This window comes from Ceratotherium simum, chromosome 6, assembly GCF_057802395.1.
Source record: "Ceratotherium simum simum isolate JZ-2026a chromosome 6, ASM5780239v1, whole genome shotgun sequence".
NCBI lineage: Eukaryota > Metazoa > Chordata > Mammalia > Perissodactyla > Rhinocerotidae > Ceratotherium > Ceratotherium simum.
Genome location: NC_141905.1, coordinates 27,241,064 through 27,267,554, shown reverse-complemented (window position 1 = coordinate 27,267,554; position 26,491 = coordinate 27,241,064). Strand labels below are relative to the sequence as shown.

Sequence of the window (26,491 nt, the reverse complement as noted above, 5' to 3'; positions counted from 1 at the left end):
ATTTCCCCTCTGGTACGTATTTCTCTCTCCATAACTGTTTGAAACTTTGCACAGTGATAGAGTAAACTATCAACAAAGCCCAAACTATGGACATCGTTTTTTATTTTATTTTATAATAAAACCTGGTTTTTTAGGGGCCCACTGAATTCAGACATGGATTTTTAAATCATCTAAAATTGTTGAAAACATGATTCTAAAAATCCTACCTGTAGCTTAAGAGTTAGATTTTAAGTTAGAACATTTATGATGTAAAACTTCATGGCCTATGCTATATGAAAAATAGCATCGGGGTTTCTAGATTAATTTGTAATTTTTTAAACTTTGTCTTTTTTAAAGAAAATTGAGTCTGGAGGAAACGGTTAGCATCTTTCTCTCATTTTAGTTCTTTGAAAAATTGGGCATCATAGCAACTGTAATATTTCCATAGTCAGCATAATTTTGTTCTGTAAACTTCTAAAATAATTCAACATTCATCTTTTTACAAATCTGTCTTTAATTGGAAATTTGAAAACTAACCGGATATTTGCTGATATTAAGGAATTATTGTTAATTTTTAAAAATATGATAGCAATTATATGGTTATGTTTAAGTCGTTACCTTTCAGAGATAGATACTAAACATTTACAGATGACATTATATAGTATCTGGGATTTGCTTCAGAATAATATGAAAGGCAGATGGATGAGGGTATAGATGAAATAAGATTCATCATAAATTTAAATTTGTTGCAGTTCAACGGTGAGTTTTTCTTGGAGGTTATGTACTATTCTATTTACTTTTGTATATGGTAAAAATTTTAAAATAATAATTCTTAATAGATATTCAGGTCTCTCTTATTTTAAACATGAGAAGCTAAATCCTTAATCTACTAATAAAGTTTTGCTTTATTGTACTGGTTATGAGAATTTTTTCCTCCTTTTTATTAATAGACTGAAGACATTAAAGAAATGGCCAGAAAGACACAAGCTCTGCCAAAGGTGAACTCGAAGAGGCAGCGAATCGTGATATTCACCCAAGGGAGAGAGGACACTATAGTGGCTACAGGTACATGTGGAAACTGTGAGAAACCCAGCTATATAGAGATTAATCATTCATAACAAAATTCTGTATTCTTTCTATTATAATTTATTCAAAACAATGTACTTTTTTTCCCTTTTTTTACCACCTTCACACATTTTGTTCATTCCCCATCCCCTACTTACCCCTGTCTCTGGCAACCACCAATCTGTTCTCTGTATCAATGAGTTTGAGGTTTTTTTTAGACCCCACATATAGCCGAGATCATACAATATTTGTCTTTCTCCATCTGACTTATTTCACTTAGCATAATGCCCTCAGAGTCCATCCATGTCATTGCAAATGGCAGGATTTCCTGCTTTTTTATGACTGAATAATATTCCATTGTATATATATTTTTATATATATATACACCATGTTTTCTTTATCTTTTCATTCTTCGATGGACGCTTAGGTTGTTTCCATGTCCTGGATACTGTAAATAATGCTGCAGTGAACATGGAGGTGCAGGTATCTTTTTGAGTTAGTGTTTTTGTTTCCATTGGATAGTACCCAGACACGGAACTGCTGGATCATATGGTAGTTCTATTTTTAATTTTTTGAGGAACCTCCATACTGTTTTCCGTAGTGGCTGCACCAATTTACATTTCCACCAACAGGGCACAAGAGTTCCCTTTTCTCCACATCCTCACCAACACTTCTTGTCTTTTTGACAATAGCCATTCTAACAGGTTTGAGGTGACATCTCATTGTGGTTTTGATTTGCATTTCCCTGATGCTTAGTGATCTTGAGCATCTTTTCATGTACATGTTAGCCATTTGTATGTCTTCTTTGGAAAAATATCTACTCAGATCCTCAGCCCATTTTTTAATTGGATTGTTATTTTCGCTATTGAGTTCTATGAGTTCTTTAAATATTTTGGATATTAACCCCTTATCAGATATATGATTTCCAAATATTTTTTTCACATTCCATAGGTTGTCTTTTCATTTCATTAATGGTTTCCTTTGCTGTACAGAAGTTTTTTAGTTTGATGTAGTCCTACTTGTTTATTTTTGCTTTTGTGGCCTTTGCTTTTTTTGTAAAATCCAAAATATCATCACCGAGACCAATGTCAAGGAACTTACCCCTTATGTTTTCTTCTAAGAGTTTTATGGTTTCAGGTCTTACATTCAAATCTTTCATCCACTTAAAGATGATTTTTGTGTGTGTTGTAAGATAGAAGTCCACTTTCATTTTTTTTTATGTGGCTGTCCGGTCTTCCCAGCACCATTTATTGAAGAGACTATCCTTTCCTCATTGTATATTCTTGGCTCCTTTGTCATAAATTAATTAACCACATATGCATGGGTTTATTTCTGGGCTCTCTATTCTATTCCATTGATCTATGTGTCTGTCTGTTTTTATGCCAGTATCATATTGTTTTGACTACTATATTTTTGTAATATAGTTTGAAATTGGGAAATGTGATGCTTCCAGCCTGATTCTTCTTTCTCAAGATTGCTTTCGTTATTTGGGGTCTTTAGTGGTTTCATACAAATTTTAGGATTGTTCATTTTAATAAATAAACCTACCTTCTATCTCAGTAGAAAAAATTTATTTTCAAGAAGATAATTTATTAAAATTCATTTGAGTAAATCCACTTTGATTTAGTTTATTTATTTTAACATTTTGGACATATTGTGTCAGTCTAGAAATGTCTTTCCTTGGGAAAAAAAAACAAGATATTTTACTCACCAAATACCTATACTCGAATAAAATAAATTTATCCAATTATGAACAAGAAATAAGTTCATTCTTCAGTTTTAAACTTCAAGAAGAAAACCTCACTTCTGTTTTTACTCACCCATCTATATTATAGCACTCATAGAAATAGAATAAGAATTTCATCTAGTAAACAAACATTTTATTGATTAAAATGATTAATATTGTCAAGATGATGATACCTAGTGTTAAAGCCAAAATGTAAACCTTTTAATTTGGTCTGAACCATTAAGATTAAAACCAATCAGTTAATTAAAAATTATTATAAACAGTAGCAATTATTACCTTTGTGGTGGTTCATTACTCTGCTGAGCACTGAAATTTAAGATATGAGCCTTAAAGATCTAACTAGGAAATAAAATTAATACACATCAAAATATGAATAAAAGGAAGTATAATTTTACTTCTTAATTATTGCTACAGATTATATGGGTTGTATTGATTCAGAGAAAGAGATCAATAAACCTTGAAGAAAGATGTTATAGTGAATATGAAGAAAATTTTTGCTGAATTAAATATATAAGCCTGAAAAGGGCCAAAGAAGAAACTATTGTCAAATTTTGGGGAGAAGGGAATCTAGAATTAATTCATTCCAACTTTCTTATTTTAGAATGGTGAGAAGCCTGATTCAGAGATTTACTTCAAAAAATGTTTGTTTCAGAATAATTCAGTGAGTGGCAAATAGTGAAGTGGGGTTATAGATGAAATGAGATTCAGCATGAGTTAATAATTGTGGAAGCTGAGTGATGGACATATGAGGGGTGGTCATTATGCTGTTACCTCCACTTGTGTATGTTTAAAATGTTCCATAATTCAAAGTATAAAAAACGGAAAGAAAGAAAAGTAAAAACGAAATTTCAAACAAGATTCAGAGATATTAAGTGGTTTTCCCAAGATACTTTGATATCCTTGCTAAGCCTTGAATTCTAGGAAGGATTTAAAGAAAGGAGAGCAGTCCAGTCAAAGAGGATCATGTGAGCAAAGATACCAGGTACTATATAATCTTTTATTGTTGTGACAGGAAAGCTGTGTTGTTAATTTGTACGAGAGAGAAGAAATAAGTTATGAAAAGGTATCTCTACATTGGTAATAACTATCTGAATTGCTGTCTTCCTGTAGTATATGGCCTGTTCCTGTCTTAGCAATGAATACTGTTTGGAAAAGTGAAGAACATACCGACTTCTTATCTTATAGGCACTGTAGTACTGCCTTCAGATTCATAAAATGCTATTTGGTTGCTCTTTATGGAGACATTTATTTCAAGGCATTGTATATTCTAGATAGATATATTATACAAGTGTCTTCCTCATTGTGAATTTGCACAATTTTCCCAAATTTAAACCTTTTAAATTAGCCTCCCCTTCCTATGGCAGAATTTCCTTTTCAACTCATTTTGTTCTTTATTAAATCTATTAAACCATTCTTAGGAATGCTTACCAGCAGGAATTTATTTGAGCAAAGACACTGGCTAATCTTTGCTATTCCTGCTACATGAAAATGAACTTAAATTAGAGGATGCGCTATATCTGCAATGCATGATAAATACAAGATGGATAGAGAATCTGTTCAGTGGTGTCAGCTACAAAAGCAAACATGATAAATGTTAATGCAGTTTTGAGCCCTGGGATAAGCTATTCAGTGCACAAGCATAGCTGAATCTCTTTGCTATGTTGTTATTCATGGCAGCCAAATAAATGTCAATAATAAAAGAGAATTAAAGATTTTCATTTCCCAGAGGCAATCCTCTAATACGGCTTGATCTTTCATTTCATTTGTAATTCCTTCTCATGTCAGGATGCAATCATTCGCCAGACTCTGGGTGTCATGTTAAGTCATTTAATAATGATTAAGAACATAAAAATGCTTGGCCTGTGGGGCAATTCACAGAAGAGATGCCAATTTGTTGTTGTTTTTCCTCCTTTCCTCTTGAATATGGATCAGCTTTTTCCCACCTCCTAGCATTAAAATACTAATAGAAGATGGAAAGGGAAAGTGTCCCTTAATTTACCATAAGTGATGTTCCAGAATGGCACAAGGCAGCACTAACACAGTTATTAAAACACTAATTAGGAATCATTGTTCCTTAAACCTCACACTATAAAGTATTTTTAAATGATCACTGCTAAGTGTATGGCATTTAACAATAATGTAACAAAATCAGTTTCCTTGGTATTTAATTCTAGAGACCTTTCTCCTTTTGAGATATGGTGTCTATAAACCACTTTCTCTTATTTTATAAATGTAATTCTTTGAATTCCTCTTCTCTAAATTGCCTGTGAATCTGAAGTCTTTTCCACTTACCCTGTTTTTTTTGGCCACCTCTCTTTCAGACTGAGTATCCATCCAGCCCATAAGTTTTGTCACATATCAATCATTGTTTCATTGCTTGCACACTAATTGAGTTCCAAGATTTGCAGAGGGGTCGGGGCAGGGAGGGGACACGACACTGGAAAGTGGTAAGAGTAAGAGGCTGGGAATAAGGTAGGGAAGGAAAAGATGATTCTGTCCATTTTGATCCTTTTAATAAATGTTGAATGAACCTGTTAGGTAGCATGAGAGTCAGGTCAAGGAAATAATTTCTGTGTCTATAAACTTTAGAACAACTAAGACTATAGATTTTATTACCTCCTGGACAGCAGCTACTAATGAGGTCTTCATATATTAACACCTTATTATATTAAGGATTATAGTAAAAAAATAAATATTTTAAATATATACATACATACACATATATACCTATATGTCTTTATAGAAAGTTTAAATTTCTCCGAGTTTCTGTACTAAGTATGTCACTAAAAGTTGGAAAAAGCAACAGGACTTTTGTTCTAAATTAAAAATAATGCATTTCACACAGTGGCTCTTATGAGACAATGAAACATGTCCCCTGAAGAATAAATTGTAGACTTTTCTAAATACTTTCAGAATTCTTTCTGGGCTGTTTGAATTGTAATTTTGCCCAAAGGGAAAAAATAGATTAGGTCAGACATTTTCAACTGGAAGGTTACTGCTATCATATCAGAATCACCTAGTGAGCTTTTGGTAAATACAGCCCTGCCTTCATAAAAGCACCTTCGCTCAATCTGATAACATCCCTGTGAAGAGTATTAGCATATACATCCTCAAGAAGATGTATGAGAATGGGAGTGGTGGAGTCTGGGGGAAGGGGAGTGTAGGGTTGTGTATTTGTTGAAAAAACTCCTTTAGGTGATAGAGCAATGCTGTCTAACCTCCACTTCTCACTTGGAGAACCATTGGATTAGATGATTTGATAATGTTACCTGACATCCTATAATCCTGTGGAATGATGGAAACAGAACCTTTTAGCAACTAACCATCTAGGACTTCAATAAGTCAGGCCTTGGTGAATGCTTCTCTTTCTCGATCAATCAGAAACTATCAAGGACTCATCCACTCTTACAAGCAATCTACATATTACTTTAAATAGTCTCCTGCCTTTTAGGAGCTTATAATTTAAAATAGTCTCATCATAGTGCCCTTTGTCAATTTCTAAGTAAATGGGGTTATTAAAGTTACTTGTCTTCATGTTCCTGAGTCCTTAAAGAAACTTGTCACCCCTTTTGCTAGTTAAGTTTTCATGTTTTTTGAAAACACTCAATGCTGTCCATTACTCTATAAGAAAAGGTTGATACGATTTGCAATTCTGGTAGGCATAAAGCACAGAAAGTATGCAATAGAAAATGCAAACTCTAAAGGAAAACAATCTCAGCAGCTGAAGAATAATGTCAGCATATCATCACAACTCCTACTGCTACAAAATATTATTATAAATCCTTTTGAAAATGTTATCTCTACTACAGCCAAACCAATTTTAAATGATGATCTTGTTGGCATAGGCTGGTGATGATGTGGATAGAACAAATTAGGTAGCATTCTTTCAGAATGTCTGTGTATAACATTCATAGAAAAAAGTTGTTACCAGATGATATTTTTAAAAATATATATTTCTCAACTATGAATATAAACAACTAAGTTATTAGCTCATGTTCCATTTTTAGATTTTTGTAACCACAAAACACAAAGTCCCTTTAATTACCCAACCGGTCAAAAATAATTTAGAATAACTTATGTGGAACTGTCACCTTCCTGACAAAGTAGTGTCTTGGGGGCATGGTTTATATGCTTTAGTGATCTCTGGCCTGTCAAGAAATGAGACTTCTTTCAACTCCCACCTTTCTATCAAAGCTAGAAAGCAAAATAGGAGACAGCCTGCGCTAGGCAAAAATGTTAGCCATATTATAGTATTTATTTCTAGAAGGACCTTTAGGTCAGATTTATTGAGGTATAGCTTACATATAGTAAAATGCACATATATTTTATTAAATAACATGTAACAGCTACCATAATCAAAATATAGAATATCTTGTATAGTTTGTTTTAAAGTTTAGTATACATACAGAATTGGCACAACTTTTCATTAAGTGAACATACCTGTCTCACTACCACCAAATCAAGAAATAGAACACTTCTAGCACTTTAGAAGGCACCCCTTCTGCTCCCCTCCTAATCATTACCGCCACCGAAGGTAACCGTTATTTTGGCTTCTACTGCTACCAATAGTTTTGCCTCTTTTTGAGACAGAATTACCCAGTCTATAGACTTTTTATCTGACCCTGTCCCCATCCCTTTTTGCGCACTACCTTACTATTTGACAACATAGGATGCTCTAGGCCCTTGTATTTTCCCTGCCTCAGTCCTGGAACCAACCACTTCAAGTAACTTCACTTCCTTTTATTGGCAAATGCTTTTTAGAAACCCAGTTCTGGGTGCTAGATACACTTACTGCTACTTGAGTATCATTGCTTCCAGGCCCTCTTAGCAAATAGATTGGCAATATATGTATATATAATAACCTATGCATACACACCCATGTATATTTATTTCTATATCTATCTGTTTATATATTTAAATTCCGTGAGCTCAAATTGATACCTTTGATTCCAGTCCAACAACACAGAGTTCATTCTAGCCTTTGCCCTTTCCTTATTTATAACTTCTTCCTCTGACATTGAAACTTCTGGCTCTCGTTATCTAAAATATATTTACTTCTTTGTTCCATCCTAAAGTAGTTTTGAATTGTGTACCCATACCCTTGTGAGAAACGTATTTACTTACTAAAGCACAGTGTTTGTTTACAGTTCTTTTTGTCTTTAGCCCTGTGGTGTCTAGTCAAAATACTGTTATCCAAAGTAACTTAGGTTAGTTCTTGTATTCCGTCCACTTCAGTGTGGTTACATTATTCATTTGCAATACAGTTAGGTTCATTTGTTATAGTTTGTATTCCATTTTGGTTTCCTTTCAGATGTGGGTTGAATTTTTTAATAAGTAAAATTCACCCTTTATATTGTTAAGTTCTGTGTGTTTTGAAAAATGCATAAGATCATGTAACCACCACCATAGTTGTGATACAGAAGAGTTCCATTTTTTAGTTCCAGTTTTCCAGAGTGATGGTACCAATGTATTGTCCCACCAGCAACATGTAGAATGACTCTTGTTTTTCCACATCCTCACCAGCAATTGCTACTATCCATCTTTTAAATTTTAGCCATTCTGGTTAGTATATACTAGTATCTCATTGTGATTTTAATTGGAATTTTCCTCTTGTGATGAGATGGGCCACCTTCTCATCTGCTTATTAGCATTTTCATTTTTTGTGTGTGTCAAGTTCTTGTTGAAGTCTTTTGCCCGTAGTAGGTTGTCTGATTGACTTATAATTCTTTTTACAGTCTGCATACAAGTCTTTCGTTAGATAAATGTATTGCAAATATCTTCTACCACTCTATGGCTTGCCTTTTCACTCTCTTCGTGGTATCTTTTGATAAATAAAAGCTCTTAATTTTAATGTAGTCCAATTTATAATGTTTTTCCCTTCTGCGTAGTGCTTTTCATGTTCTTTTAAAGAAAATCTTTGCATAGCCCATGCTCATAAAGATATTTTCCTGTTCTTTTTTCCTAAAACTTTTATTTTTTACTTTTTTTATCTGGATCCGTAGTCCATCTAGAATTAGAATTAATTTTTATATGTAGTGTGGGATAGAAGGCGTGATTTATTTATTTTGCCCATATGAATAACCAGTTGACCCATCATCATTCATTAAAAGGAACATTCTTTCCCTCACTGCACTAAATTGATACCTTTGTCACATTTCAGAATCTATATCTGTGAGTCTTTTTTAGCCTATCTGTTGTATTCCACTGTTCTCTTTGTCTATCCTTGTACCAGTTTACGCTCTCTTAATTACTTAGTTTATAATTAGTCTTTATATCTGGTAACATCAGTCTTCCAACTGTGTTCAAGATTGTCCCGGCTTTTCTTGGCCCCTTTGCATTTCTACGTAAATTCTAGAATCAGCTTGTCACCCCCCCCAAAAAATTTTTTTTAATCCTTAGTAGAATTTTTATTCAGATTATATTGAGTTTGTAATCAATTTGGAGAGAACGGACATCTTTACAATATTATGTCTTCCAATCTATAGAGTATTTCCCTCTATTAATTTAGGTGGTCTTTAATTTTTCTCAAAATGTTTGTTGTTTTCAGGGTAATGGTCTTGTAAGTATATCTTTTGTAAGATTCCTAGTTGTTTGTTTTTTGATGCTATCCATTTTTAAATGGCATCCTTTCAGATTTCAGTTTCTATTTTTTAGTGTTATATAGATTTTTTCTTAATGACCTTGTTTTCACTTATTAAGTATAATAATGTATCTGTTGGTTCTTTTGAATTTTCTTTGTATATAATAATATCTGTGAATAATGACAGTTTCATTTCTTCTTTTCAAATCTTTTGTACTTATGTTTTTTCTTTCTTACTGAACTAACTAACGCAGTAAAGCACATTGAATAGGAATACAATTGAAATGGTTATAGTGAGCGTCTTTGTCTCATTTCCAGTCTCAGGTGTCAAACCTTCAATATTTCATCAAAAAGGATAATGTTTGCTATACACTCTTTGCAGATATTCTTTATCAGATTAAGGAAATTTCCTTTTATTAAAAGTTTACTAAAAGTTTTGTTGTGTTAAGATTTCTTTTTAATCATGAAAGGATGTTGAATTTTATCAAATAACTTTTCTGCATCTATTAAGATTATTATATGATTTTCTCCCCCTTTTTCTTTTAATATGTGAGTTACAACTTGATTTTTGGAATGATAAACCACTTTTGCATTCTTGGAATAATTCCAAAATCATCATGATATTATTTGAATATATCATTGGATTTGATCTGATGATCTTTTGTTTCAGATTTTTGTAGTGTTGTTCCTGAGAGAGTTTGTCTCGCAATTTTCCTTTCTTGTAGCATCCTTGTTAGTTTGGGTAGGAACATTATGATGACCTTGTAAAGTGAATTGGAAAGTGCCTTTTTCTGTTCTGGAAGAATTTTATAAGATTGATGTTATTTTTATGTAAATATTTGAAAGAGCTCACCTATCAAAATATCTGGGTCTAGAGAATACTTTATACCATGGTTTTTTATTACAGATTCAGCTTCTTTAATTGAATAGGAATGTTCAGTTTTTTCTATTTCTTTCTATGCCATTTTTGGTAAGTTGTATTTTTCTAGGAATTCGTCTATTTCATCTAAATATTCAGATTTATTAGCATAAGATTATTCATGATATTCTCTCATTTTCCTAATTATTGTAGAATCTATAGTGATATTCCTTTTTAAATTTCCTGATCTGAGAATTAAATTTGTGCTCTTTCTCTTTTCCTTGATCACTGTTCCTAGAGGTTTATTTTAGTTTGGATTTTCCAAAAAGTAGATGCCAAGATGAAGTTAGACATTCATGAGATTTACTGATGGAAATACCTGTGAGGGAAAATAGGGTGGGAATCAGAGGAGTCAGGGAGACCTGTCAAATTGTGATGCAGGTCTGACCCCTGTGTTGGTGAGAGGGAAGGAAGGAAGATTGGGCTGAAAGAGGCTTGGATTGCAATACAGTTAAGTTTTGACAAGGCCAATGGGGAGTCCTCAAGCCAAAGTTGCCAAAATGAGTCCCACATCTGTCAGGAATAGATCTCCATAGTATTCTTGCTGTGCTCAGTCCCATGCACATAGGAAGCGTGGCCTTGCACGAATACATTGGTCGATTCAGAGCACAGCTGGGGCCATCAGTCAGTTATGGTCCACGTGGCAGATCTGAGGCACATTTTTATAGCCACGACAAGGTTTATCAATTTTATTAGTGTTATAAAGAACCAACTCTGCCTTTGTTGCTTTCCTGTATTATATGTTTGTTTTTTATTTTTAAAATTTCTATTTACTGTTTTCTTTCTTCTATTTTCTGTTTAATTTACAAATTTTGAGATGTCTTTTTTCATTATTTTCAGTTCAAAATATTTTTATAATTTCCATTGTGATTTCATCTTTAATCTATAGGTTATTTAGAAAGTTTTGCTTAATTTACCAATATATGGAGATTTTCTAATGATCTTTTGTTTGTGATTTTTGGTTTAATTCCATTGTGGTCATATATGCTGAATGATTTTAGTTCTTCAGAATTTGTTGAAATTATGTCTTATTGCCCACCATATGGTCAATTTTATACATGTTCTTTGTGCATTTGAAAAGAATGTATATGCTGACGTTCTTAAATATGCTCTTTGTATATGCAGTTAGGTCAAGTTTGTTAAGTTTGTTGTCCAGATCATTTATACTCTTGTTTAGTTTTTGTCTGCCTGCTTTATAGGTTATTGAGAGAGATTTATTGAAGTGTCCTACTATGATTGAAATTTGTATATTTTTCCTTTGGTTCTGTCACATTTTGCTTTAAATATTTTGAAGCTATCTTATAACTTGTTATAAGTTTAGAATTCTTATATTTGCTAATGGATTGAACCTTTTATCATTTTAAAATATCCTTCTTTACCTCTCATGATGCTTCTTGCCTCAATATCTATTCTATCTATTATTAGTATAACTATGCCAGCTTTCTGTTGGTTAGTGTTTGCGTGGTATAGTTTTTTCCATCCCTTTACCTTCAACCTTTGTATGTCCTTAAATTCGTAATTGGCATACAGTTTTTGGGTTTTTTTAATTCATTCTGACAGTCTTTATCTTTTAATTGGAGTCTACTTATATTAATATAATTGAATTTGTATCTTACATCTTACTCTTTTTGTTCTCTTTGTCTCACATGTTTATCTTCTTTTTTCTCTACTTTCCTGCTTCTTTTGGATTGTTCCAATATTTTTTATTCTCATTTCCTTCTCTATTAGCTTGTCAGTTGTGTATCCTTTTAATGTTTGCCCTAAAAGTTACAAAATGTATCCTTGACATATTTAAGTCAAATGTAAATTGTAACTTTTGCCACTTCTCATACAATGGTAGGATTTTAGAACATTTCAGTTCCATTTGAGCCTTCCAACCTTTTGTATTATTGTTGTCAATTACCTTAATTGATGTATGTTTCAATGCCTTGTATTGACAAAATATTATTATTTTATGCAGTTGAATTTACTGTTTCCATTGTTCTTCTTTTGTTCCTGCGTTTTCATGTTTTCATTTCAATAACTATGAATTATTTTGTAGTTTTTCTTCTGCCTAAACAGCTTCCTTTAGTCTTTCACTCAGTGTGTGAATTCTCTTGGTTTTTGTTTGTTTGCAAGTGTTTTATTTTGCCTTTCAATGAGTATAGAACGCTACACTGGGAGGTATATTCTTTGAGCTCTTTAAAGATGACTTTCCATTATCTTTTGGATTCTCTTATTTTTGTTGAGAAGTTAGCTATTAGTCTTATTCTTGCTCCTTTGAATATAATATGTCCATTTTCTCTCTCTCCTTTTAAAATTTTTCTTTGACTTTAACTTTCTACTTGGTTCTGATTTTCCTTGTATTTATCCTGCTGCAGTTTTTAGTGCTTCTGAATCTATGGCTGATGACTCTTATCAGTTTTGGAAAATTCTCAGCCATTATCTCTTTAGATACTGCCTCCCTCTCTTTCCAATTGGGACACCAATTACACATATCTTAGGTCCTCTTATTATATCCTGTATGTCTTTTATGCTCTTTTTTGTATTTTTCATCCTTTGTCCTCCTCAAGCTTTAGCCTGTATATTTTGCACTGACCTGGCTTTCAGTTCACTAATCCTTTCTCTTCTGCTTCGTCCAGTCTGCACTTCAACACATCTATTGAGTTCTCTTTTTTGGGGGGGGCGGGGGAGGGGGAAGATTGGCCCTGAGCTAACATCCACTGCCGATCTTCTTTTTGCTTGAGGAAGATTGTCTCTGAGCTAACATCTGTGCCAATCTTCCTCTATTTTGTATGTGGGATGCTGTCACAGCATGGCTTGATGAGTGGTGTGTAGGTCCATGCCCGGGATCCAAACCCACAAACCCAGGGCCGCCTAAGCAGAGTGCATGAGCTACCACTGTGCCACTGGGCCAGCCCCTATTGAGTTCTTTATTTCAGTAATCACGTATTTTATTTTCCAAATTATTTGATTATTTTTTCATTAATCCCAGTTCTATAGTTTAATCCTCTACCTTGTCGTTTATTTTTTTGAACATGTTAATCACGGTAATAATAAATTGCACTTCCAAAAACTATATCTCAGTCATCCGTGGGTCTGTTTCTTTTGTCTTCTTTTCTTTGGGCTTATTTCTTGATTTACCTGATAATTTTTCATTATATGCTAAACATTGTGCATAATAAATTATGCCATTTCTATTGGTGATATTGTCTTCCATTAGAAGGCAGCTAGAGTAAAGCTAGATCAAAGACTGAGCCAACTCAAGGTTGGGTTGCAGTTTTTGTAAGACTCAATCTACTTCTGATTTGCTCCCACTTCTGTGCTATAGCTCTCCTGAAATCTCACCCAAAATCCTAGGGTATTTACTAGGGTCCCTACTCTTTGGTGGGTTCTCTTTGGCACCATACAACTGCCAAACACACTATTCTGCCTTTTAGAGGTCCTCTGCTTAGTGTCTTGGCCTCTTGTCCTACTACCTTACAAATTTGACAAATACCTCAAAGGAGAAAACCCCCAGGTGTCAGACTTACTCCACTGTGTTCCTCTTCTCTTTAGGATCATGACACCTCAATTCTGACTGCCTTCAAGCCCAAACTCCAATTTTTGTCTTACCAGCCATGGAGATTGCCAAAAGCTCTGTTGGCTTCTCTGCCTCTTAGTAATAGCCCATTGCCTAAATTCTCAACCTGTCACCCAGCACCAAGAATTTGCGTATACCCCAAGGGGAAAATCAACTTTTAGAATGTCAGCCTAGCTTTTTAGAGTTCTCTTCTCTCCAAAATCTTGTCCCCATCAAGTCTTGGCTACCTTGGCAACTCTCTCAGACCTTCATTTATTTTTAAAATTTTTTTTATTTTTGCAGCTTTTCTAGCTGTTTATGGTATAGGAGTTGGTTTGTTACCAGCTATGGCATTAGAGCCTAAATTAAAGTCCCTAGTCAATATTTTTTTATTATAGAAGAGAAAATATATGGCCCAAGAAAGTTAAGTGGGCTCATCTATTTCTTATATAAGGTTCTTGGCTGATTTAGCAATACTACCCTCCATAACCCACTTTGAGTACTGCTGGATTAGGTAATTTCCCCAAGATCCCAAAATTATAGACAAAAACAGCTGGATTAGAACCCAGCCTCTTGAATCCCAGTCTAGTCTAATCTGTTCTATACCACATTGCCTCATTTATTTGTAGCAGTGGGTCTCAACCAGGAGCAATTTTTCCCCTCACTTTTTTTTTTTTTTAAACTTTTATTTATTTATTTTTTCCCCCAAAGCCCCAGTAGATAGTTGTATGTCATAGCTGCACATCCTTCTAGTTGCTGTGTGTGGGACGCGGCCTCAGCATGGCCAGAGAAGCGATGCATCGGTGCGTGCCCGGGATCTGAACCCGGGCCGCCAGCAGCGGAGCGTGCGCACTCAACCGCTAAGCCACGGGGCTGGCCCTCCCCTCACTTTTGATTGTCACAACTGGGTGGGCAGTGGAGGGTGGGGGAATTCCACTGGCATCTAGTGGATGGAGATGCCAGAGATGCCATTATACATCCTATAATGCACAGGACAGCCACCCACAACAAAGAATTATCTGGCCCAAAATATCAATAGTGCCAAAGTTGGAAAAACCCTGGCTTACAGTGTATCTCAGAATGTATATTTAAAGGATTACTGTCTGCTTCCTAGTTACAGTTAACCATAAGATCAATACCAATAGACTTTAGTAGGATAAATCTCCTTGTAGGAAAAATCCAGAGGCCCCTTGACCCAAGAAAGTGCCCATATATGATCTAGTCCATACTTTGTTAACTGTGTTTCTCAGAGGTTCTGCCAAATAATCTCCAATTCTAAGACTTCTCTTTAGTTAGAATTTGTTAGGGCTGAAAAACATTCTGATGTGAAGGCATGTATACATATCTTATAAATGTATTTTGTGTATGTGAATGGATATCTAGATGATAGCTACATTTATAGATATATATACACATTAGCTCAAATAGTTCTTAGAGAATATATCCATCTTCTTTTAAAACTCCAAATAATCAATTTCTATAATTGAAAGCTCTTGAAAATATAATACAAATAGATATTTATCTAAGAGGTATATTACCGAATGTTTTTCAGAGTAATTATTGTTTGTACCCAGTGAGTGATTCTTCTGAAATTCAATTAGACTCTAAAATTCATTTTTTAGAGGATTACAACTTGGCGGTGAAATTTTATTTTGGCTGAAACACTACATGCAAGTTTTTGGCTCAGATAAAAATCTTTGGAGGTGTAGCAGAAATGTGTGATTCAAATAACTGAACAGCTAAAATTTTCCTCCATTAAAAAGAATAAAGTGGTTGCACATTGAATATTAAAAACTGGACTTAAATGAAGACTTAACTATCTTACTCGTTTTAAGCCTTAGCCAAGACAGTTCATCCTAATTAATCTTATTTAGAAGCTCACATCATTTTTGATTCATTGTTTTTTTAAAGTAGCCCAATAGAAGCCAGCATTCCTGAGGATTTTCCCCGCTTTGTTTACTCTTAGCCCGTAAGTTTATTTAGCTTTTCCCTGCTTTTATTAAGCTATTTTAAGTTCTTATGTTTAGAGCTTTTCTGGTTTTGATAAACAACCTAAAGTCTCAAAAAAAGTCCTAATTTTTTGTCAAATTAATAATTTTGCACTTAGCTGTCTATTCGATTTATTTATCATAATAAATCTTGCCTATATTCCTAATTATTTCCTTATTCCTAGAACTCCACCCCCTACCCACCTATTAAGAAGGGGAACTTCTTAAAAAATGTTTTGTGAATAGGCAATACATTCACATGGTTCAGAATTCAAAAGGTGTAATAATTATGGCTGCTCAGCTGTTCAGTACTTGTGAGGAAGTAAGCAGTTTTTCATTATTAGGATGACCATGAAACTTATCATCAAACCCAGATACTTTTGAAAGTGAAAGCGGTGCTTTTAAATATACCAGGACTATCCTGGGCAAACTAATCCATATGGGCTTGCTAATCATTATAGATAGTTAAACAAAGGTATTTGGTAAAATGAATTCTCGCACTGGTTGAGGTTATGGGCTGTGTTATTTCTAACATTTCTTCCAACTCAAAGATTCTTGATCATGTGCTAGGAATGTGCCAGTTAATACAGAACTTAAAGAAGTCTGAGAATCTCTAACCTCAAGCAAGACAAATTGGAGAAACAAGACATCAATAGATAGTACAGTAACAGTACAAATGAATTCAAATCAGTATGGTTTTATTGAGTGCCTACTATGTGTCAAGAATTGTGGCTATAAAGATAAATAGCACAAAAACTCTTTTTCTTGAAATCTAGGAGAGACATAATCCACTAATACAATATAAGAAGTGGTATATGACTTACGAACTAATTTTTGTAGGAGAACAGAAAAAATAAGAAGTTGGGGAAAGTTTCACAAAGGAGGTGATGTTTGAACTAGCCTTCGAAGAATACTTATAATTTTGGCAAGTTGAGGTTACAGAGTAACGTAAGTTAACGGGATAATAAAATCAAAAGGCCAAGAGGCCTTAAAGAGTATGATGTATCACAGAGGACATCAGATATTGGGGAGAGGTGTGGGTAAGCATGACATGGTAAGTTGTGATAGGCCTTTGAATGCTACGCTGGGCAGTACATGATTAAGTGGTTAAAGTACATAAAAAGAAGGAAGAGATCATTTGGGCTGAGAAATATTTTGGGGTCAGTTTATCATAATTCCATAAAGGAAAGGAACTACACTTCTATTTGTTTATAAAGCTCTGTTTCAGGGGAATCAACAAGAACTAAAGATGAAGATCTTTTTCTTTTTTTCAATTAAATGCCAAAGAATAAAAGCTGCAATAATCCCTTTAAAAAATATTAGTGGTGAACAATCCCATAGGGTTAGAGTGAGACAAATTTGGTAGGGTTAGAAAAATTGTAGAGAAAAAGAGCTAAATCTAAATTGTGGTAAAAGCACTAGGGAAAATGCCTTAGAAAATTAATAAAGATTGGCTTGGTTTAAAGATGATAAACAAAGACTAATGCAAAAAGCTAATGAATTCAGTCATGGAGAAAGTTTATATTAAAGTGCCTTCTTAAAAAATTGCTGCTGGACTGGCTCTTATAAAGCATTTTTTTCCCTTAAATTAAAGAAAAAGAGTAAGTAACCCATTAATAAAATTTGCAGTTTATACAAAATTAGGAGATACTGTAGCTATTAATAAAATTATAGAAATTTTGATAATAAATACTGGAAGTTAGAAATAGAAGTTGAAAATAAAATAAACTATATTCACCCCGCTTTTAAATCCACATAGAAACAGCAGGTAACATTAGAGAAATATCTCCATTTCCAGGAGATTATTCCTGGTTTAGGGGTTAAGAACTAAATGGTAGAGTCACCTAAAATTTAGAGCAGTAGGAATATGTCTTCACTAAAGAGTCTACATTTATAAAATGTATAATGTGTTTATAATCTGTGATTCAAAGTGGATTTTTTAAAACATTTTCGGATAAATCTTTGTGATTGTATTTTCTATAGAACACTGTTCCTTTTGTGACTTTCATTTTAATGAAAGAACTGTTTTTAATTGACTTTTTAGGTGTTGTTTAAAAATCTAGACAGTATCTAGGTCTTAAGGAAGATTGGATAAGGAACAGTGGATAGAGGCCCAGACAAAAGGGTCTAGCTCCCTGGAACAATTATATGGATCCCTAGCAAGGTTCATATTTCTGTCTAAACTGCTGGTTAATCTGAATATGCCCATGAGTCCTAGAAAGTAAACCATGGCCTTGACTTTCTGTGTCTTGCAGTAGGATTAACATTTTATTTCTACCATAAATTAGCAATTGCAGCATGATTTCTGTGAAAGATCCACAGTGCTATTTGTTATGATCAAATAAACAGTAGTTTTGCAGTCAGGTATTCTGGCATCTGTTAAAGCATTTAGATCTTAAGCCCTTATAGCAGATCCCTATAGATTTAAGCTTTTTAAGAGCCTGGGCTCTAACTACTTTGAGAATTTGACACAAAGGATAAGCAAAAAAGCCTTCTTTTGAAATGGCCTCAGGTTTATCAATTTCTATCTTTACATTGCTAAAGGATATCCATATTCACATTTGTTTTATTGAGTGTTTTGTAAGTACAAAGAACAGTTTTAGAAAGAGAGAAAGAGAAATTTTTATTATATTTTTTTGCTTTTTTTTTTTTTTTTTTTACCTTAACTGAACAGTTTGCTGCACTAAACTTTTAGAAACCTGCTTGTTGGTGTGTCAGCATAAGAAGTGGATCATAATGGGGATCATTAGGTTTCTTTGACACGTGATAGCAAGCATGCCCAACCCAGCATGCCACTTGTAAGCTTATCTATAGAGCATAGAAATATTTGTCACCATTGACAGTACTGACATTTAGTCTGGGATCTCTTTGCAACTCAGCTTTCCATGTGTAACTATGTATTTCTTGGTCTCAATTCAGCCTCAAAGCATAGCTAGCTTTTTCCCTCCAGTTACTCTGAATTTTACATGACAGAGGAAAATAGAAACATTAAATAGATACTATTTGGGTGATAATTTTTCACCAGATGAATCATGCCAACCAAAAAGGTTCTGGGTGTTGACTTCGTGTGCTGTTTCTATAGTTTACAAGCCAAAGCTGTGATAAGTTAGATTATAGTAAGTTAAATTAACGGTCTGGGAAAGAGGCATAGTGATTCAGTTAAATGAGCAAGTCCGGAAAGAAGAGCTAGCAGGGCTGAAAAAACCTTAACCCAGGTGAGGCGGATGTTGAGATAAGATATTCTGGATACAGGGGTTGGTAGCAAATCTGGCTTTGCCTAAGTATCAGTATAGTCTCTGAGGGGGTACAAAAGCCTCAGCAATTCTAGTATAAACACACCAAGATATTATGTGAGCTAGGAGTGATAGCGGAAAAACGGAAAAATCTCTTTCTCAGGAGGCAATCAGGGTCATTCAGAGAGGTCTATTCTTATATAAAAGCTGTATTGGTCTTCTGAATAGAAAGGTTCCCAGGAGCTGGCAAGCACTAAAATACCTAACAAACACCTTGGAGTTAGAGCAGGCTGATTTTAAAAGGTGGAGACTGGAATGTTAGGAAGGACAATCACTCAGGGCTGAGGATAGGGAATCTCGATTGAAGCTCAGTGCAGTTCCCAGGATTGGTTAGTGGAGAAGACAGTTTATTAAGGTAGAACAAAAGCTTTGGAGTCACAGTTGGGCCATCGCAGCTTACATCTGGATGTCTAAGTTAATTCCATGCCCTACTTTTTATTTGTATTCTGCCCTTATTCGGACTGGCTTAGAGTTGGTACCCACCTCTGCAAGTGCAGCCTGAACTATAAAGACCTGGGAAAGACATAAGCTGGGCAAAATGAGGAAGGAGCTCACGCAAGCAAAAGTAGGACCTTAAAATGTCAGCAGATAAGGTATCTGAACATGTCTGTGACAGGAAGCAAGTTGCAACTTGTTTAGCTACTGCAAGGCTAAATTGAATCACTTGCTGTATGTAACATACTGTGCTGGAGTAATATTGGAAACGAAGGTATGTGGCCCTTACTTCAAAGAGCTTATACTTACATAAAGCAGGTGAGATATACATTAAAAAAAGTATAGAGAAAGGATTATGTGAATTTTACCAAAAAATGTACTATATAAATAATGCAAGCGTGAGTTGACTTTAGTGATCAGGGCAACAGTATATTTTAAAAGTGACATATAAACTGATTTGTGGAATATAAGTGAGATTTTGGTGCAAATACGAGCTAAACATGACCGTAGAGATCGTCTGGTACATCTTGGAAATTTGAGAAATAACTGAGACCCACTACTGGCGGGAGAAATTTTGTACAGCTTTCCTGGTTGATGCCTTGAGAATACATATCAAAAGCCTTAAAATATGCATGTCCTTTGATTCTGTATCTTTACTTATAGGAATTAATCCTATGGAATAATTTAGCATGTGCACAAAGATTTAGACACAAGGATGTTCATAGCAGCACTGGTGTTAAATTTTTAATTTTTTTAACTTCTCATTTTGCAGTAATGAGGTTGCAAAAATAGTAGAGATTTTCCATATATCCTTCACCCAGCTTTTCTTAACATTAACATTTTATGTAACCACAGTACAATTATCAAAACCAGGAAATTAATATTGATATAATACTATTAATAAAGCTATAGACCTTGTACAGATGTTGCCAATTATCTCACTAATGTTCTTTTTCTGGTCTAGGATACAAACCAGGATCCTACATTGAGTTAGTAGTTAGTTCCTCTTATTCTCTCACAGTTGGGCGTAGTTCTCAGTCTTTCCTTTGTCTTTTGTAACTGACACTTTTGAAGAGTACTGCCCAGTTATTTTGTAGAATGTCTCTCAATTTGGGTTTGACTAATCTTTTCTCATGATGAAATTCAGATTATGCATTTTAGGCAAGAATACCACAGAAATAATATTATGCTGTTCTCAGTGCATCATATCAGGAGGTATATGATGCCAATTTGCCTCGTTAGTGGTGATGTTAACTTAGATCACTTGGTTAAGGTGGTGCCTCTCACATTTCTCTGTTGTAAAGTTAGTGTTTTTCCCTTCTTAATAAACATTTTGTGGGGGAGATACTTTGAAATTATGTCTGTAATCTTTTTCTTTTTTTTTTTTTGCTCTCATCATACTTTTTTAACCTCTAATTTTAATATCCATTGATTAATCAGTAATAATTATTACTGTGGTGTTAGCCAGATAATGATTTTCTATTTTTTATTATTCCTCTACATTTATTAATTGGAATTCTATATCAAGAAGAGCTTTCTTTTCTCCCCATTTGTTTATTCTTTTACTTATTTATATCAGTATGGACTCATAGATTGCTCTGTGGATTAAAATTCATTACTATTATTATTTGTTGCTCAGATTGTTCTAGATTTGGCCTTTGGAAGGTGCCTTCAAGTTGGCCCTTGTGCCCTCTCAACACGCTTCTATCATTTTTTGACATTCTTATATTCTAGCACAAGATGCTCCAAGTTCGTTTTCTACCTTCTCTGCTCTAGCCATGGAGTCAACCATTTCTCCAAGAAGCCTTGGATCCTTTTAGTGGCATTAGCTGTTCTCATTGAAACTAGATTGTCTTTGCTTCTGGGCTTCTCTCTGTATAGGATTAGGAAATATATGAATGTATACACACCTCCACGTCAATTTCTATATCTATCTGTGTATATATTTTTAAAATATGAGTTTATACTGATTTTGTCTATTCCAATCCAACATCACAGAGTTCCCCCCATATCCTACTTAACTTTTTTTATGGTAAATAGAAAGTCACCATGGTTCGATGGATACCATGGTATCTATTCACAAAGATGTACTCACTGAAGTATCACTGTCCCCTCAATCTTCCTTCCCCAATCCCATTTTCTCATTCTTCCTTCCTTTTTCAACCCACTTCTTGTAGGCAACTGAACCCATTAGTTTATGATTTATCCGTACTATATTTTATCTTTGTTTTCCTAACAGCTTTATTGAGATATAATTCACATACCATACAATTTACTCATTTAAAATGTATAATTCAGTTTTTTGGGGATATTCACAGAGTTGTGCACCCATCACCACAATCAATTTTAGAACATTTTCATCACCCCAAAAGAAACTGTCTCTCCTCAGTTCCTCCACCCTCTTCCAGCCCTTTGAAACCACTAATCTGTCTCTATGTATATACCTATTCTGGAAATTCCATATAAATGTAATCTTACAATATGTGGTCTTTTGTATCGAGCTTCTTTCATTTAGTATAATATTTTCAAGGTTTATCCACGTTATAGCATGTATCAGTACTTCGTTTCTTTTCACTGCCATATAATATTCCATTGCATGGTATATTAGTTTTCTAGGGCTGCTGTAACAAATTATCACAAACTGAGTGTCTTAAAAAAACAGATACTTATTCTCTCACAGTTCTAGAGGCTAGAAGTCTCCAGATAGTGACATATATTGCGTTATTGCTCTATAAAGATATCAGCAGGACCATGTTCTCTCTGAAGACTATAGCGAAGACTCCATCTTTGCATCTTTCCAGCTTCTCGTGGCTCCTGGCAATCAGTCCTTGACATTCTTTGGCTTATAGCTCTATCACTTCAATCTCTGCCTCCATCTTCACGTGGCCTTCTTCCCTGTGTGTATCTCTCTGTGTCCTCACCTCTTATTATAAGGACACTCTTAACTAATTACATCTGCAAAGACTTTATTTCCAAGTAAGGTTACATTCTGAGGTTCCAGAATGAGTTTTGGGGGGACACTCTTCAACCCACTATATGTGAATATACCACATTTTATTTATCCGTTCATCAGTTGATAGACGTTTCATTCCCCTATTTCTTTATGCCCAAATGAGCAGATACATGACTATTTTCTTATTTCCTTTTCTTTTTTATTTGAAAGGTGGCACGCTATTGATACTCTTTTGTGCTTTGCTTTTTTCATTTTGTAATATATCCTAGAAATCTCTCTGTATTACTTCACATAACATAGGTCTTATTCGTTCTAGTCTAAATGTTCAACCATAGAGAATTTATTAATATATCCATAAAGTGGAAATTGATTTAGTCATAAAAGTTTTTTTATTAACATGGGAAGATAAACACAATATATTTATGTGTGTTTTCTATAAATTTGTAAATAAATTTGTTTTCAATGTGTCATATATTCACATGGTATGAAACTCTCCCTCCTAATCCTGTTCTCTGTCTATTCAGTTTCCTTTCCCAGAGTCAACCAGTGCTTCTATTGGAAGTCAGCTATTTATACTGTTCCACACCTTGCTTTTTCACTTAATATATCTTGGAGAGTATTCCATATTTTAATGACTACATAATATTCCATTTTATTGGTGCACAATAGTTTATTTTACTGCTCCTCTTCTGATATACATCTTAGTTATTTCTAGTCTTTTCTTATTAAAAATATAGTAGTACTATTTGTAATGACCAAAATAATTAGAAACAATCCAAATGTCCATAAACAGTAAAATGGAATATTATATTAATACAGTGAAATACATAATGAAAAGAGAATGGATGAATTACCACTATACTCAACAATATGAATGAATATAACAAACATAATGTTGGGCAAAGTCAGACCCAAAAGAGTGAATACTGACTTCCAACTTAGAGTAGGAATAGCTCCTATCAGACAATCCTTCCTCGGGTAACAGGTCTATCTCTGGACAAAGTTCTATAAAAGCAACTACCTGGAAACACTAGAGAACAATGAAAATCAGGCAGAAACTGAAGGGGAGTCTATAATTGAAGGAAGGGAATGGTCTTGAGTAAGTTGCCTATTTTTGTGGCGTTTTTCTCTATGGCAGGCCCAAACTGGCACCAGGTGGCGTGCGTAAAACTTAATGGAAAACATACAGTCTTACTGACTTGAAGAGCAGATAAAGAGTTTGGGGTGACCACATCAGGAAGAAAATGAGCAAAGAAATTTCAGAGAGGAGAGAATCATAGAAAGGTAGTCTTAAATTCTGCATAAACACCCTACTCAAATATCTGAATGACCCATGAATTGCACATATGCAGGATAGTTTTCTAGCAGCCCAGCAAAGGCTAAAAGAACTGAATGGAGATTTCTGTTGTTGTCCATTTCTGGGACACACAGTTTAGAATTTGAGTCTAGCCACGTTTAACTGCCTACTTTAAAAAAAAAAAATCAATCAGTCCTCTTCCTAGAAACATAATTGACTGGTCTCTACAACAGAGGTCAGTAAACTTTTTCTTAAAGGGCCAGAGATTAAATAGTCTAAACTTGCAGGTCATGTGGTATCTGTTGCAACTACTCAACTGTGCCATTATAATGCAAAAGTATCCATAGACAATACATAAACAAATGGCTGCATTCCACTAAAACTTTATTTACAAAAATAGATGACCAGCTCACTGGCTGTAATTTGCTGACCCTTGCTCTACAACGTCACATTCAGGATACAATCTAAAATTACAAGATATACAAAGAAACATGCATAATGAATAACAAAAGCAACCAATAAAGACCAACTCTGAAATGGTCCTGGTGTTGGAATTAGCAGACAAAAATTTTAAAGAAATTATTTTAACTATAAGATGTAAAGGAAAATTTGCTCATGTGAATGAACAATTAGAACATCTCAGCAGAGAAATAGAAACTTTAAAAAATGGAAATTCTAGAACTAAAAAATATAATTTCTTTTTTTGTTTCAAATTTTTATTTACTTTGAACTTATGTTAAAACTGTAATCAAATACAAAAATCACTATTTTTCTTTGATTTAATGCTACAAAGTACTTGTCTCAGGATATAGGAATAGCATACATAATTGTACTTTCATCTAGGTCTCAATCTTTGGCTCCACCCTTATTTTTATTCCTATATCTATCCAGGAACAAAGAAAATGCAAAATTTAATGCAATATCAGAACTACAAAGGAAAACAAAATGCATATTTATAGGTGAAAGTATCCTACAGAGCTGCTAGGTTGGGTAAAATTTCTGCCTGTGAAATGCCTAGCAAGCCTAGTAAGAAAGAAAACACATTTATTTGCAAAGATAATATTGTAAGTAAAGGGGAAAAAAAGATATTTATTATCTATATGACCTTGCGCAAACTAAGTAATCACCCTGTGCCTTCTAAAATAAAAAACTCACTAGATGCTCTTTCAGCAGTTTTGAGATGACAGAAGAGCCAGTAAACTTGAATATAGATCTATAGAAATTATCAAGTCTGAGGAAGAGAGAGAAAAAAAATTGAAACAGAATGAACAGTGCTTCTGTAACCTATGGGACAATGTCAAAGGGTCAAAATATGTGTAATTGGAGGAAAGGAGAGAGAGAATGGGGAAGGAGAAATATTTGATGAAATAATGATTGAAAGTTTCCCAATTCTGATCAAAGACATGAATTTATAAATTCAGGAAACTCAGTGAACCACAAACAGAATAAATACAAAGAAAACTGCAACTAACCATATTAAAATCAAACTACGAAAACCGAAAGATAAAGAGAAAATATTGAAAGTTGCTAGAGTAAAATAGCACATTATGTACAAGGGAAAAATTACATGAAAAACTGCAGATTTTTCATCAGAAACAATGGAGGTCAAAAGAGAGTGGAACAACATCTTGAAAGTGCTAAAAAAAATAACTGCCAAGCCAGAATTCTATATCCAGCAAAATTTTCCTTCAAGGATCAAGGTAAAATAAAGACATTTTCATATAAACAAAAAGTATGTACTATGTTATTCCATTTATAATAAAGTCAATGGAGATAAAAGTTAAGTTACCTTTGGGGTCAATGGAGATAAAAGTCAAGTTACCTTTGGAGGGAATTAGTAATTGCACAAAGGGAATGTTTCAACATAACAAACCACCCTACAAATTAGTAGCTTAAAACAATAGCAGTTTTATTTTATCACAATTCTGCAATCAAGGCTAGGCTCAGCTGGGCAGTTCTTCTACTGGTTTTGACAGTGGTCACTTGGGTGGCTGCATTCAGCTAGTGTGTTGGCTGCAGGCTGGACTCATTAGGGATGGCTAGAACCCTCTCTCTCTCTCCATTTAGTCTGCGAGTCAATACTTCCAGGGTCACACTTCCGATTTGTACGCTATCCTGTAGATGTGTTACATCTCAATCAAAAGTCTACTTTCAAAGAAGGGAGTGCAAACAATAGAGAACTTACTTTTTAAAGAATAATGTAGCAAAAATAGAGGCTACACAATGTTCCAGAAAATACAACTACTTCTATATGACTAGTGTAGAGTTTTTATAAGGAAAATTAATAGATGAGAAAACAGAAAGGTAACTTAGGGTTAGATTGGAATGAAATTTGAATGCTTGACTAAAGAATTGGGTCTGATTTGAAAGGATGTGGGAAGTTATTAAAGGGTTTTGAGCAGAGGAATAATGTGATCAAAACAGTAGTTTAGGAGATATAATTCCATGCTATTACATAAAGTCAACTGAGGGAGGGAGAGGTTATAATCAGGCAGACCCATAGGGAAGCAACAATTTAGATATGCACCAATAAGGATTTGAATTAGAATAGTGGAAAGCTAACGAAAAAGAAGATAATAGAATTTGTTCATCCCATATATAGGGATTGAGGACCTACTATGTTCCAGGCACTGAGTAAGGTACTGTGTATGTGGATGTCTCTATATTCAAGGAACTCCAAATATATAAAATAGA

General features: G+C 34.1%; 1 protein-coding gene across 4 annotated transcripts in view; it reads left to right on the top strand.

Moving 5' to 3' along the window:
• ADK (adenosine kinase) overlaps positions 1–26,491 on the top strand; it is a 539,838-nt gene that overhangs the window by 454,444 nt on the left and 58,903 nt on the right. For all 4 annotated transcript variants that reach the window (XM_004426944.3, XM_087432006.1, XM_087432005.1 and 1 more), the window contains one exon: positions 930–1,044. In XM_004426944.3, the coding sequence (XP_004427001.1) occupies positions 930–1,044 (115 nt within the window). The remainder of the gene's footprint in view (positions 1–929; positions 1,045–26,491) is intronic.